The sequence below is a fragment of the Dermacentor silvarum genome, chromosome 4 (assembly GCF_013339745.2).
Source record: "Dermacentor silvarum isolate Dsil-2018 chromosome 4, BIME_Dsil_1.4, whole genome shotgun sequence".
Classification (NCBI taxonomy): domain Eukaryota; kingdom Metazoa; phylum Arthropoda; class Arachnida; order Ixodida; family Ixodidae; genus Dermacentor; species Dermacentor silvarum.
This window is the reverse complement of record NC_051157.2, coordinates 218,474,960-218,490,068: the sequence shown is the minus strand read 5'-3', so window position 1 is coordinate 218,490,068 and position 15,109 is coordinate 218,474,960. Positions and strand designations below refer to the sequence as shown.

The 15,109-nt window shown below is 43.4% G+C and overlaps 1 protein-coding gene across 1 annotated transcript; it reads right to left on the bottom strand.

Annotated features, from left to right (window-relative positions):
• Positions 1-1,835: 1,835 nt before the first annotated feature.
• LOC125945155 (uncharacterized) lies at positions 1,836-3,613 on the bottom strand. Its single transcript, XM_049666763.1, has 4 exons — positions 3,137-3,613; positions 2,969-3,065; positions 2,235-2,360; positions 1,836-2,102 (listed from the first exon to the last, which is right to left on the bottom strand). The coding sequence occupies exons 1-4, from the start codon at positions 3,476-3,478 to the stop codon at positions 1,948-1,950; spliced, it is 720 nt and encodes a 239-aa protein (XP_049522720.1). The 5' UTR covers positions 3,479-3,613; the 3' UTR covers positions 1,836-1,947.
• Between the last annotated feature and the right edge of the window lie 11,496 nt (positions 3,614-15,109).

Genomic DNA, 15,109 nt, shown 5'->3' with positions numbered 1-15,109 from the left:
TACATGCAGCGGGGTGGTAGCCTCAGGGCTATGGCCATCTATGGCTTCTTGAGCGGGGCTGCAAACTAGCTCCAATTAAACACACACGGGTCGAAGAAACAAGTTATTCAGGACAGTGCCTTTCCTAGGGAGTCTCTCACCAAGTACTGATCGAGCCCAATGCTACTCAGCTTATACAACCTCGCGACAGCCGGTGTGTTCGTGCAACCTTACATAGTGGCACACTTGCTGTGCACAGTCGCTTTATTTTACTTATGAGGAAACATTTTATGTCTTCATAGACTAATGGTTGCTGCAGAAGGCACCAGGTACATTTTTCTGATCGAATGATTAACACCTCTGTCTAATATGTTTGCTGCCATTTTATTGGTAGTGAGAATGGATTTACAACATCAGAATAGATGCAAGAAATTCCGCAACGAGACAGTGTGCTGAAAGTTTGCATTCCTAGTTCCATTTTACCCCTCTCTTTTAACATAGGCAGCACCAGAAATTTTTGCAATGATTGACATGCCACAAGAATAGGGGACAACACGAAGCTGGATCTTCATAGCAGATACTCTAAATGGCACTGTTAGTCCTGTTCAAAGACGAAAATAAGGCGGAGGTGACATGCCACTACTTAGGTAATCTTGGGACTTTTGGAACCTGCACACACTTATGTAAAAAAACTTGCTGGGTTTGTCATTGTATCTGTCTGCAAATTTTATTTTTTAGCTATACATCTCTGAGAACCGGATAGCTTGAATAGTATATTAGCATTGTGTCATTAAGACACATCACAGTATCTGTAATTTTGTTAATAATTACACCATTTATTTGTGAGAAAGAAACACACACCTGTAGTGAAGGTTCAGCAGGTAAGCCACAGGTCTTGCAAGCTTGGAATACCTGCAGCAGGCATTCCTCGTACACAATGAACTTCCTAGCTGCAGGAGGTTCACCTGAAGATCTGTTAAGAAGAATATTCATTGGAACATATGTAAACATTGTTCTTTCATGAACTGGCACAATTGTGGATATACTTATATTGCTGCTAGAAGCAGCTTCTATTTTGATGCAACCGCCAAGCATTGCAATTATAATGACAGCCCACCAAGAGGAATTGGTGAAGCTATAATCACACAATTTATGAAGTGCATGAAATTTCATTGCATGAACATGACGCCCACACATACACACAGACGACAAAGAAAGGCATGAGGAAATGAGAGATTAGATACTGCAAGTGCAGCGATACACTGCTCGCCAAAAATAACATGGAAATATAAAAGGTAACCTTTAGGGCGATACAAGCCTATTTGCTCTGCAAATTTCCTGAACACATAGTGGGGAAGTGCACAACTGGTACCTTATTAATACTGTTTTCACATTACTATCGAGAGGAGCATGTCCATGATTAAATGGAAAGTAAACTGTTTGGTTTTACAAATGTTAGAACCACAATCTGATTATGAGGCACAACGTAATGCGGTACTCCTGATTAATTTCAACTACCTGGGGTTCTTTGACGCATACCCAATGCATGGTTCACAGGCGTTTTTGCAATTTGCCCCCATCAAAATGTGACCGCTGTGGCTTCATCCCACAACTTCGTGCTTAGCAGCACAAAGACATAGCCCCTAAGCCACACAGCAGGTATATGCCTATGATGCTGGAAGTTGCAAACAGGGTGATGGTCACCGTCCCTGGTATTATTTGACTGCCACAACTAGTACATGGTCAAGCAAGTACAGCGGCGGGCAGAAACCATTCCCCTGAATCTTCGTTCCCTTGTGCACATTTAATGCCCCTTGATTAAAGCTGAGACAGTGCAACTACTGAACTCTTTGGATTGTTGTGGCATAGTGAAAACATGACGTTATGTTGAAAGATATAAACCAAGGCCACCGACATTATAGCTCTTTTTACTGCACGCTCAAACAAGAAAACAAAATGTCATGTCACTTACGCCACTGAGTTGTTCAATGTAGGCTCATATGCCTTGTCATGAGTGTTGTCTTCATAGGTCATGGATGGCTCTGAACATAAAGGTGTGGAACACCGCTGACGCATTTCCTCCATCAACAGGATGTCCGGCAATTCCAAATCAGTCTGGCATGCTGGAAGTGCAATGAGGCATTAATTTGCTAAGGGTACCCCATTGAGATCAGCACATAAAGGGTTCCATAATAGCTTCAAGTTTCAAGATCTGCAATAAAGGTACATATTACAATTGCGTGACAGGCACTCACCCACTTCCTTGACAGTTCGGCTTGCCTGCACCTTTGCAGATTTTGTTGTAGCTTTCAGAGCCGTCTGAGTGGCCTTGGAATAAACTTCAACGAAGCACTGGGATTGTGCATCCAGCTTTACTTGACCTGTGGAAATAAGTAGTCAGCCGTGTGCCTTAAATAAGTTTTTATTTATTGTTATTTTGCCATTATATCTTGATTTCTAAAAATACTTAGTACCTGCTTTTTGCTGCATGTACTTCACGATTGTTATATATATTGCCTTCGGTAGTCTCCAGGACGTTTTCTCGCTGTTAAACAGCCAAATTTATATAATTTGGCAGTTCAGCCAAATGTATCGGGCAGTTCTACACTTCTTTCACTTCATCAAAGATCAAAGCACTGTGCAGCGTTACAGAAATACGGAGCCGTATAAAGGGCAGGCAAATTAAAATGTCTACTTAAATTGCAAGAACTTTCATATCTTTCTGTTATTTGTGTGTCCTAACCCTAGTGTAATATCACCTATTTCTATCGCGATGCTCGTTTACTCGATCGAGGGGCGCGGCCTAGCCTTTCTCGAAGGAAAGGTCAAACATATATCAATTTTTCAAAACGTGATTTGATTATTTGCCGTTCGCACGGTCATATGGTCAGTACATCGCGCACAGCGCCAAAAAGCAACGTTGAGCAACCGCCAAAACTGTTAATCAACGCTTACAACTAGTCATCGCCACGATGCACTAAACACCCACCTGATGCATTTGCGGGCTCGTTTATCTCGCAGTCAGCGTTCAGGTCGATCGACACGTGATGGGGGGCAGCAGGTTCAAGCTCCGTGTCCGAGCACGACTGCGCAATATCAGGCATCATCACATATGACGCTATCATTATGCGTACGCACCACTGCAAGTAGTACGAACCTGTCGTCGAAGACGCTTGGGCAATGGAGCAGGACCAATGCCTCCCTTAGAAGCATTGGCAGGACACATGGCGGCGTAAATAGTCGGCAGAGCACCAGGCTTGAGGGTATGTAGTCTTGGTTGAAAATCGGACAGCGTTGGGTTTTCTTTATAGCATGCACGCTCGAAATGAAGGGAGCAGATACGGCTGTTTTTCAGCGGGGTCCACTCTAAGCGTCCAGAGGAGTGCACAAACTCGGTCCACTTCTGCCAGTGAATGCTATCGCGGGGAAAACCATGCATAGCTATACCCAACCCTGAATATGTTCCGCAGAAGTCAACGACGCAGTATGTACGCGGCATTGTGCTGTACTTGCAATTCGTGCGTTGTCAGTGCAGCGCAGTCACGCTGATAGTGCGGGAAATATCCCGACGGATAACGACAAAAACTGCAGTTGCAGCGAAACGGAGAGCGCCCCACTACAAGTACGACAGCTAGAACAAGCAACAGAGGAGAAGAGCACATGTAAGCAGCATGGCAGACAACGAAAATTCGTGACGTAGCCACATGACGTAGCGTTTTCTTGATTGTTTACAGTCCTTACATGATGTCAATGTCGCGAGGTGCTCCGTTTTGCGGTTGGCTGCGGGCACGTATTTTAAAATTGATTTTAAATATGTTCTAGGCTATATTCGCCGCTGATATTTTGTAGGCGATGTTTGTGTGACCACCTAAATCGATCTCGCAAGTTATCTCGACTTCAAATTTTGGTGTCAGTACTCCTTTAAGTCGATCGACGGGGTAGACAAGCCGGTTGGTCGTTCCGTACTCGAGCGAACACAGTGAGAGAGTCAGAGTCGGGAGTAAACAAAAAAAACAAGATATTTATCGGCTGATAAATATACACAAATTAACAAAATAAAATAATAAAAAACACAAGACAGACTAACACCCCTGAACTTAATATAACACAATGATGAAGACAAATAAATACGAGCAATTAACAGTAGATATAAAAATGAAACAGTGTGAGGATCAAATACACAAGAATACACTTAACAGTATTTCACTAAAGCAAAGTTCAAAAGAAAACAAATGATGTCATACGCATGGCCGGGCAGCAGCAGGAAGTCCATAAACCATGAAGTCGGCGCGCAGAGCTTTCCCGAAGAGTGCTGGCGAGCCGATCTTGTTGAGGTAGATGCGATTGCTGGGCTGGGTTTCTCGGGAGTCTAGATCTGACGACTTCCCTCAAGCAAGTTGAGCTAACTTGAGGCGAATTGTTGCAGACGCTGGTTTGACGTCTCGTACGTCAACTAGTTACTTGGAGTTCTGACGCGGCTAGGTGGCCCAGGCGATACTGGACGGCACTAGCTCCTTGACTGCTTCTCCGCAGATTACAGGCTCAGCTTCTAGACTAATTAGCAGGGACCAAAACCTGCTCTTAAATAGCGTCTCCTTACCCCAGTTCCCTATGTAGGGGAACTGCCGTTATGGAGAGTTCACCTAATTAATTCACGACTCATCCCAAAAGTCTTGGCCCTTTCACCATGGACGAAGGACGGTAGATTCCCCTCTCTCCAAGGTCGAGCCCCGGCACTGCATGCACCACACGGACGCACACGCACTCCTCTGGGTCCGTTAATCGGCGTGTTGATGTCTCGAAACGAGATGCCACCCCGTGGGGCCACGACGTTTTTGACGCCCGTTATTCGGCGTGTCACCTTCTCGAAATTATATGCCGCACATTGAGGACACGACGTTTTTGGCGGCCGCTAATCGGCGTGCCGATGTCTCGAGAGACTATGCTGCCCTGTGAGGACACGACGTTTTTGGCGGCCGTTAATTGGCGTCAAAACCACTCGACAACTCTCGAAAATATGCCACTCCGTGACAGCCAGTGAAACAACCATTATTGGACCTTTTGAAGTAGTAAAGTTATCGGTGCAACAAGGTGTCCTCAAGACTGTGGGGTACGTGAACAATGGACAGCTGGAGTTAGCGGCCATAAGCAACGTTCTTCGTTATCACACCAGGAGGAGTGACGCAAAAAAGGTGGGAAGTGTAACCTATCCGAAGAAGAAGCGAGGGAGGTACGCCTGAAGATGAAGTGTGGGGCTTTTTAGCAGCAGCAATAAAGGGTGATGACCGCCTTGTTAGCCTGGTCACTTGTTCTATTACAATAAGCACTAGAGATTTGTAGTGCACCCTCTTGCAAGTCGCTGCTGCTGCGATAGCATCGCTTTGTATCGCACATGCTTGCAGGCCCTCGCGCTTCAGGGGCTCTGGAAATGCAATAGTGCTTCTTGGAAATTTTCACCAATGACATAATGTAGTTCTTATAGTCATATCCCTTCGCAATGTATCTTTTGTGTTTATAGTACACTTCATTTGTCATTTCCATAATTTTATTACACATTCACTTTACGGGTTTTACAGCGACTGTTTCTTTAGGCCCCTTTAAAATTAAGTTACGGCGTTTTGCGTGCCAAAACTACGATCTGATTATGAGGCGCGCTGTAGATGGTATGGTGGCTATAGCCACCATAGCGGAAAGTAAAGCGCGCGCCGAATCGTGAACACGGTGATCGTCGACGCTCGTCGGAATGGACCAACTAGTTGACGACCCTGACAACGACACATTGGCTCGTGATTCTGCGCTCGATTTTAGCGATTTAAGCTCCGATAAGCGTGACATGCTGCTGAGGGCTGGCGCTGCCGGCGTCATTGCGTACTACGACGGCGGCCTCGACACCGGCTCTTCCGAGCACGAACGCCGCGAGGACTCCAGCAATGCGACGTCGGAAGACGAAGCTGGACGTGCCGTCACGACTCTCAAGCTGCAAGCAAATTCAAGTGCGAGTTTAGCGAGCCAGCAACACCAGCGCAGCACTACGCGATATCGGAACTACTCAAACTCGAAAGCGCGCGCGGCGCAGAGTCGAGCGAAAACGAATCCTTTTGACCGCCCGTGTCGTTATCAAATGTAACGCCAAAAAGGTATTTATTGTAAGAATCCAATAGAAGTAGACAAGTAGCATTTTCTTCCGTCTTATAATCCAACGAAACAATCTTTTTAATACGAGCGGTGGAGTACTACACTGTAAACGAAAATTACTCCCAGGTGGGAGTAAACTGCTTGTCCTCTAGCGACCCCCCGGTTGGGAGTTTATTTTACTCCGTGTGATCGGAGTATAATTTTTACTCCGACTGGACGGAGTTTTTTCGTGGTGCATCGGGAGTATTTGTTCCGTTTTTTTACTCCGACTGGCGGAGTTTTTTCGTGGTGCATCGGGAGTATTTGTTCCGTTTTTTTACTCCGGCTGTCGGAGTTTTTCCGTGGTGCATGGGGAGTATTGGTTCGTTTTTTTTTACTCCGGCTGGCGGAGTTTTTCCGTGGTGCATGGGGAGTATTGGTTCGTTTTTTTTACTCCGACTAGCGGAGTTTTTTCGTGGTGCATGCGGAATAATTTTTTTCGTTTTTTACTCCGACTGGGCGGAGTATTTACATGGTGCAGTGGGAGTATGTTTTATTGTTTTTTACTCCGGTTGGGCGGAGTATTTGCGTGGTGCAGCGGGAATATATTTAGTATCATTTACTCCGGCTGGGCGGAGTATTTGCGTGGTGCAGCGGGAATATATTTAGTCCCATTTACTCCGGCTAGGCGCAGTTTTTGCGGAATGCATGGCGAGTCTCGCAGGTGTTCGCGAGTGGTGCGTTGAGAGTATTTTAAATTACACACTGTGCTTCGTAAAGAATCTGCAGGAGCCATTGGGAATAGTTTCTATTGGCCACTGGCAGTATTTTTATTGTTACAGAGACTTGCAAAGAGACCAGAAGAGATGTTAAAAATATATATTGCACAATTCACATCCAACACAAACAATGCGCCAATCGCCAAAGCCGCGCGCTAGGGCCAAACAATTTCTTTTTATCTATCAAGCTATACACAGAAATACATATACAGGGTGTTTCAGTTTAGCTGCACCAAAATTTTAAAAAATTACCCGTGACAGACAGCACAATTACAATCCTTGATCGAAACTACTTGATGAGGCGGCCATTACTTCAATGAGAAATCAAAACGCCCGATTTATGCTAATTAACTTTAATAATTTTACGTCAGGCACATCTTTCAATCTGCAAATTATAGCCGCTGAGTTTACAAGGCGATACACTTCGAACAAATTCTCAGGACCGAGCCAATTCTGAGATAATGTTCAAAGTGTACGACGAAATGTATGTGTGTTCCAGTTAACCTTTTGAGGAAAATGCTGTTTTATGCATTGAGGCAAAAAGTTAACTGGAATGCCCATGCATTTCGTCAGACATTTTGAAAATTATCTCGAAACTGCTTCAGCCCCGAGAATCCGTACCAAGTGAATACGCTTTGCGAACTCAGCAGTTATAATTCGTAGATTGAAAGATGTGCCATAAATTAATCAATGAAATAGTGTAATTATGTTAATTAAGCATTTTATTTTCTCGTGGAAGTAATGGCCGCCTCAACAAGTAGTTAGGTTTTACTTTTTTACGTTTAGTTTAATTTTACCTGAAAAAAATTTGGTGCAACTAAAATGAAGCACCCTGTATATTACCATAGAAAAAATAAAACAATGTTCAACATTTCACATGCATTACAACAGACTAAACATTGCTTAAACGTTTTGCAATTACAACAGACTAGCATCAACTAAAAAAATTCACTAGACCAACACAATAAAATGGCAATATACCGGGTGTTTCAGCAAACACTCTCAGAAATTTTTTAATTTAGCCTGTGGCAGATAGCACAATTCTGGTTTGTGAGCTGGCCTACTTAAACATTGGGTCATTCTTTCACAAGCTGTTGAAATGCATTATGGACTAATCAACAAAATCTAATATTTAAGGTATTGATGGCCCATATTGAAATTTACAAATTGTGACCGTAGAGTTCGCAAGGCAGATCCACTTGTAACGAATTCTTGGAATGACACATGTTTCGAGATAGTAATTGCCGAACTGCACGGAGAAATGCATTGGCGTTCCAGTTACTTTTTTGCTTCAATGTGAAGCGATGTTTTGTGAAGCAAGTAAATGGAACGCCAATGCATTTCTCCGCGAAGTTCAGGAATTAATATCTTGAAACTGGTGTCATCCCGAGAATTCATTCCAAGTGGATCCACCTTGCGAACTCCACGGCTACAATTTGTAAATTGCAATATGGGCCCAGGTAATGAGCTAAACACTTAACTAGTAAATTTTTGTTAATTAGTCAATTATGCATTTCAATTTCTTGAAAGGGTAATGTCCCCCTCTTCGAGTAGATCAGCTCATGAACTAGAATTGTGCTATCTGCCACAGGCATTTCTTTTTTAAAAATTTGGTGCAGCTAAAATGAAACACCCTGTATATTACCATAGGAAAAATAGAACAATGTTCAACACTTCACACGCATTACGACAGACTAGCATCAACTAAAAAGTTGACTAGACCAACACATTAAGAGGGCGAATATACCGGGTGTTTCAGTGAACACTTTCAGAAATTCTTAAAGGTTTCCCGTGGCAGATAGCACAATTCTAGTGCATGAGCTGATCTACTCGAAGAGGGGAACATTACTTGAACAAGCAATTTAAATTCATAATTGACTACTTAACAAAATTAAATTCACTAATTAAGTTTGGCTAATTACCTGGGCCCATATTGCAATTTGCAAATTGTAGCCGTGGAGTTCGCAAGGCGATCCACTTGGAATGAATTCTCGGGATGACACCAGTTTCAAGCTAATAATTCCTGAACTTTGCGGAGAAATGCATTGGCATTCCATTTACTTGCTTAACAAAACATTGCTTCACATTGAAGCTAAAAAGTAACTGGAACGCCAATGTATTTCTCCGTGCAGTTCGGGAATTAAAATCTCAAAACTGGTGTCATCCCGAGAATTCATTCCAAGTAGATCCACCTTGCGAACTCCACGGCTACAATTTGCAAATTGCAATATGGGCCCAGGTAATTAGCTAAACACTTAATTAGTGAATTTTTGTTAATTAGTCTATTATGAATTTAAATTGCTTGTTCAAGTAATGTCCCCCTCTTCAATTACATCAGCTCATGAACTAGAATTTGTGCTATCTGCCACAGGCATTTCTTTTTTTAAAATTTGGTGCAGCTAAACTGAAACACCCTGTATATTACCATATGAAAAATAGAACAATTAACAACACTTCACATGCATTACAACAGACTAGCATCAACTAAAAAAATGACTAGACCAACATATTAAGAGGGTGATATACCAGGTGTTTCAGCGAACACTTTCAGAAATTCTTAAAAGTTGCCTGTGGCAGATAGCACAATTCTAGTTCATGAGCTGGCCTACTTAAACATTGAGTCATTACTTGCACAACCAGTTGAAATGCAGAATTGACTAATTAACAAACATCCCCTAATTAAGTTTTAACTAATTACGTGATGGGCCATATTGCAATTTACAAATTGTAGCCGTGGGATGACACCAGTTTCGAGATATTAATTCCCGAACTTTGCGGAGAAATGCATTGGCGTTCCAGTTACTTGCTTAACAAAACGCCACTTTATGCATCGAAGCACACAAGTAACTGGAACGCAAATGCATTTCTCTGCACAGTTCGGGAATTACTAACTCGAAACTGGTGTCATCCCGAAAATTCGTTCCAAGTGGATCCACCTTGCGAACTCCACAGCTACAATTTGTAAATTGCAATATGGGCCGTCACATATTTTAGTTAGAACCTAATTAGTGGATGTTTGTTAATTAGGCAATTATGCATTTCAATTTCTTGTGCAAGTAATGTCCCCCTCTTCGAAGTAGATCAGCTCATGAACTAGAATTGTGCTATCTGCCACAGGCATTTCTTTTTTAAAAATTTGGTGCAGCTAAAATGAAACACCCTGCATATTAACATAGGAAAAAATAGAACAATGTTCAACACTTCACACGCATTACAACAGACTAGCATCAACTAGACCAACACATTAAGAGGGCGATATACCGGGTGTTTCAGCGAACACTTTCAGAAATTCTTGAAGGTTGTCCGTGGCAGATAGCACAATTCTAGTTCATGAGCTGGCCTACTTAAACATTGGGTCATTACTTGCACAAGCAGTTGAACTGCATAATTCACTAATTAACAAAACATCCACTAATTAGGTTTTAACTAATTACGTGATGGCCAATATTGCAATTCACAAATTGTAGCTGTCGGGTTCGCATGGCGGACCGACCCACTTGTAACGAATTCTCGTGATGACACCAGTTTCGAGATATTAATTCCCAAACTTTGCAGAGAAATGCACTGGTGTTCCAGTTACTTGCAAAATAAAACATCGCTTTATGCATTGAAGCAAAAAGTAACTGAAACACCAACGCATTTCTCCGTACAGTTCGGGATTTAATATGTCGAAACTGGTGTCATCCCGAGAATTCATTCTAAGTGGATCTGCCTTGCGAACTCCACGGATACAATTTGTAAATTGCAATATGGGCCCACGAAATTATCTAAACACTTTACTGAATTTTTGATAATTAGTCAATTATTCACTTCAATTTCTTGTGCAAGTAATGTCCCCCTCTTCAAAGTAGATCAGCTCATGAACTAGTATTGTGCTATCTGCCACAGGCATTTCTTTTTAAAAATTAGGTGCAGTTAAAATGAAACACCCTGTATATTACCATAGGAAAAATAGAACAATCTTCAGCACTTCACACGCATTACAACAGACTAGCATCAACTAAAAAGTTGACTAGACCAACACATTAAGAGGGTGATATACCAGGTGTTTCAGCGAACACTTTCAGAAATTCTTAAAGGTTGCCCGTGGCAGATAGCACAATTCTAGTTCATGAGCTGGCCTACTTAAACATTGGGTCATTACTTGCACAAGCAGTTGAAGTGCATAATTGACTAATTAACAAACATCCACTAATTAGGTTTTAACTAATTACGTGATGGCCCGTATTGCAATTCACAAATTGTAGCTGTCGGGTTCGCAAGGCGGACCGACCCACTTGTAACGAATTCTCGTGATGACACCAGTTTCGATATTAATTCCCAAATTTTGCAGAGAAATGCATTGGCGTTGCAGTTACTTGCATAATAAAACATCGCTTTATGCATTGAAGCAAAAAGTAACTGGAACGCCAATGCATTTCTCCGTGCAGTTCGGGAATTAATATCTCGAAACTGGTGTCATCCCGAGAATTCATTCTAAGTGGATCTGCCTTGCGAACTCCACTGATACAATTTGTAAATTGCAATATGGGCCCAGGTAATTAGCTAAACACTCAGCTAGTGAATTTACGATAATTACTCAATTATGCACTTCAATTTCATGTGCAAGTAATGTCCCCCTCTTCGAGTACTTCAGCTCATGAACTAGAATTGGGCTATCTGCCACAGGCAACCTTACATAAATTTCGAAAGTGTTCGCTCAAACACCCTGTAGTTACAATTATCAATGTGCCCATTCCAGCAGGCCATGCCCTCATAACTGCCTCAAGACTTAATTCTCACTTAAAATGAACTCGCATCAGATTCAATGACTAAAAAAACTCATCACATTCAGTATGAAAAACCACATTCGACAATTGCAGGAATAGAAGCTAGGATTGAAAAAATAACACACATAGCAACATACAACATGGAATTACTAGTACCCAGCCACAGTTGCCTTTCCTGAACCGGTGGCCCAGCTAACTCGGATCAAGATTTAAAAAAAAAATAAACCAAGAAATTGTACCAAATGCATATTAGCAGTAGTGTGTACTTACAACCAGTAGTTTTAGATCACAAAATAACTGTTCATATTTGCTCACTTTTTTAATGATTGCCTGAATCTTACATGTTAATTACAATGTCTTAGAGTGCCACGAATAACCACATATTCAAGCATTTCTTTCGTGCAAAAATTTGCCTGGTTGTTTTAACCGAGAAAAAACAAAAGCCTGCGAAAAAAAAAAGGATGAGACGCTCACATGACTGATATTGTGCTGCGCTAAAACTTGCGATGGATGAACAAGCGCAGCCGCAGTCCGAGTGAAAACGTGCTCTTCCTCTTGTGAGAATGAGTGCACCCGCCACAGAAACATATCGGACCATTTTTATCCAACCGACATCGCTCTAGAAGTCATCGCCTTCCATCGTTCTTACAAGCTTTAAGCTTTCCTTCATTGAAACAGAATAAAAAGCTGTTTCCTTCTTTTTCGCAGTCTTGGACGGTTCATTGCTTCGTCAGCTCTCGGCCAGTAGCATGCATTTGCGCCGTTATGCGACAAGAGCCAGAGACAAATGATGCCTAGAACAAGAGTAGTGCCCGGTCACTGCCTGTGGCCACTGTCGGGCGGTGACCATGCTTGTTTATCCATTGCACGCTTGAGCGCAGCACAATTAGCAGTCGCACAAGCGCCTAATCACATGGCTTCTATCGTATTTCATGGGCTTTTGTTTTTTCTCTGCAAAACCAACCAGGCAAATTTTAGCACGGAAAAAAATGCTTGAATCCGAGGTTACTTGAGCCGCTCTACAACTTTATAATTGACATGTTTGAGATTCAATGATTAAAATGCTGAACGAATAAAAACAATCAATTCTTATTTAGCGATAAAAAATACTGGTCGTAAGTACATGCAACTACTGCTAATACAGTGTAGACCACTTATAACGTAAGTCGCCAGAGTCGCGAATATCTGCACTATAACGGTACCGCACTATAACCAAAACAACGATTTTCAAGCCCTGCACGTATGCAAAACATGTAGACCAAGGATGTAGACACGCTTTGTAATATCGCATGCATATCGTGATTACGTTTTCGCCAGTGAGCTGGCGAAAACATAATCGCGATGTAGTCGGTGCTCTTCAAGCTCGACAGCTTTGCACCGAGTCAAACGAAACTGTTTGCCGCAACCGCTGCGGAAAAAACCATGACCGCTATCGACGCGATAATGAACAGCGACCTTGCGGTGCTGAAGGCATGCGCCCGACGCACGCACCGAGTCGTCGCGATTATGAACGGGGATTTTGCGGTGCTGAAGGCACGCGCCCAACGCATGCACCGAGTCGTCCAGTAGCTGCAACAACTGGCCGTCGAAACCGCGGTCGCTATCCATGCTATCATCGATGGCGACTACGCAGTTTTTTAGGCACGCGGCCGACACGGGTACCGAGTAAAAACGAAACTACTGTTCACCGCAACCGCTGCGGAGAAAACCGCGGCCGCTATCGACGCGATCGTGGATGACGACTACGCAGTTACGAAAGCACGCGGTCAACGTGGTGTTACACGCGGTGGCAAACGCAAGAATACAGGCTTTAGAGACACAAATAGGCTTGAAGCGTTCCGGCGTTGCTGTCATTCACGTACGATTTCAACTGATGGCTGTGGCGATGCGGACTCCGCCGCTTCGTTTTGGTTGGACGCTAGCGCCGTTCTTGGTCTTTTGTGTAGCACATTTGCGGCGCTCCTCGCTCAGCGAGCTCCGAAAGTCGTCCGAATTAACCGATGCGCGGCCAAATAAGTCCGAATTAACGAGAGTTTGATTGCATTGAATAATGCATACGCCGGCCGGGAGCACGCACCTTGTTGAGAAGCGTGCTTGCAGCCGCCCTTGTCGGCGAGATTTTCCCGCGGAAGCCGCATTATAACAGGTATTTCGTCTCACGCAGCTACACTGTAAGCGGTATGCGTATGCATGGAGTGCTATGGGAAAATTGACGGGATTCTGAAAAGACCGTACTATATCCGGTCCTGCACTATAAGTGGTTACGTTATAAGTGGTCTATACTGTATGCAATTGGAACTATTTCTCTAGAGCTCTTGCTTCTTTTTTAAATCTTGGTCCAACTTAGCAGAGACACCCAGTACACTCATGCAACAGCCATTCGAGCTGACCACTTTTTCGAAGCAGGCAAACAGCACTTAGAACAATTAATACCTTGTACAACACCAGTCTTACAGCCATCCATGCAACTTATTTGCTAACTTGAGAAAATTTACACTGCACCTTAATAAACAAACCAACAAAAAATTGTGGGCTCAAGAGATTTTAAAGGGACAGCATGCCATTTTTAAAACCAGTCTATTTTGCTACGCAAGTAGAAACTTTTAAAACAAAATTTTCCAATCTACGTAACATCTTCTAAAAAAATGGCTGATGTTTAACTCTTGTAAACCTAGTTATCACGAGCGAAAGGCCCATCACGAGCACAAGGTCTGTTTGGCTTGATTTTGTAAAGGCTATCCACACAGTTTCATTAAGCACGCTTCCTCACTTCGTAAGATTCTCTATACCGTGCCAATCTGGCCTCCCTTTGCTACGGTGTTTCAACAGCCAACTTTGCTTTGCTTGAGATTTCACAGCCTGGGGGGGGGGGGGGAAGGGGGGGTAGTCTGTCAGAGTCCACCGAGTGGACTGTCCACTTCGGCTATCGTCCATTGGCTCCAGCGGCACACACGAGGAGGAGACTGGCTGGCTTCTCGTGCGGCACGTGCCGCAGGAGCCAATCTTAACAGCCGAAGTGGACAGTCTACTAGGTGGACTCTTACAGAATCCCCCCCCCCCCTGCCATCTAGCTATATCTACTGGATGACTGGATACAGCCTGTCGCTTACGCTGAAGCGCACACAGATGGCCCAGCAGGGCGCATCCACAGCGAAACCGAGCGACCAAGCTTCAGTGAAGCAGCCGTTAAACCCTCTCCTAGTCACATGGTACCGCAGCGGCAAGGCTCCGATTGAGCACAGCTGCGACGCCAGCGACTCAAGCTCATTGCAACGCAATAAATGACCTCGCGAGACCTGGCGTAGTAGAGCTTTCGCTCTAAAACTGCATGGAAGCCCACAGCACTAATTACTGGATGCGATGACAATGCCGTTTTGGTAAATGTAAGAAAATAGAAGCACATTGGGTTTGTGCAGGAATGATTATTTTGCAGTAAATACTAAAGATATTTTAATATAAAGCTTTTCT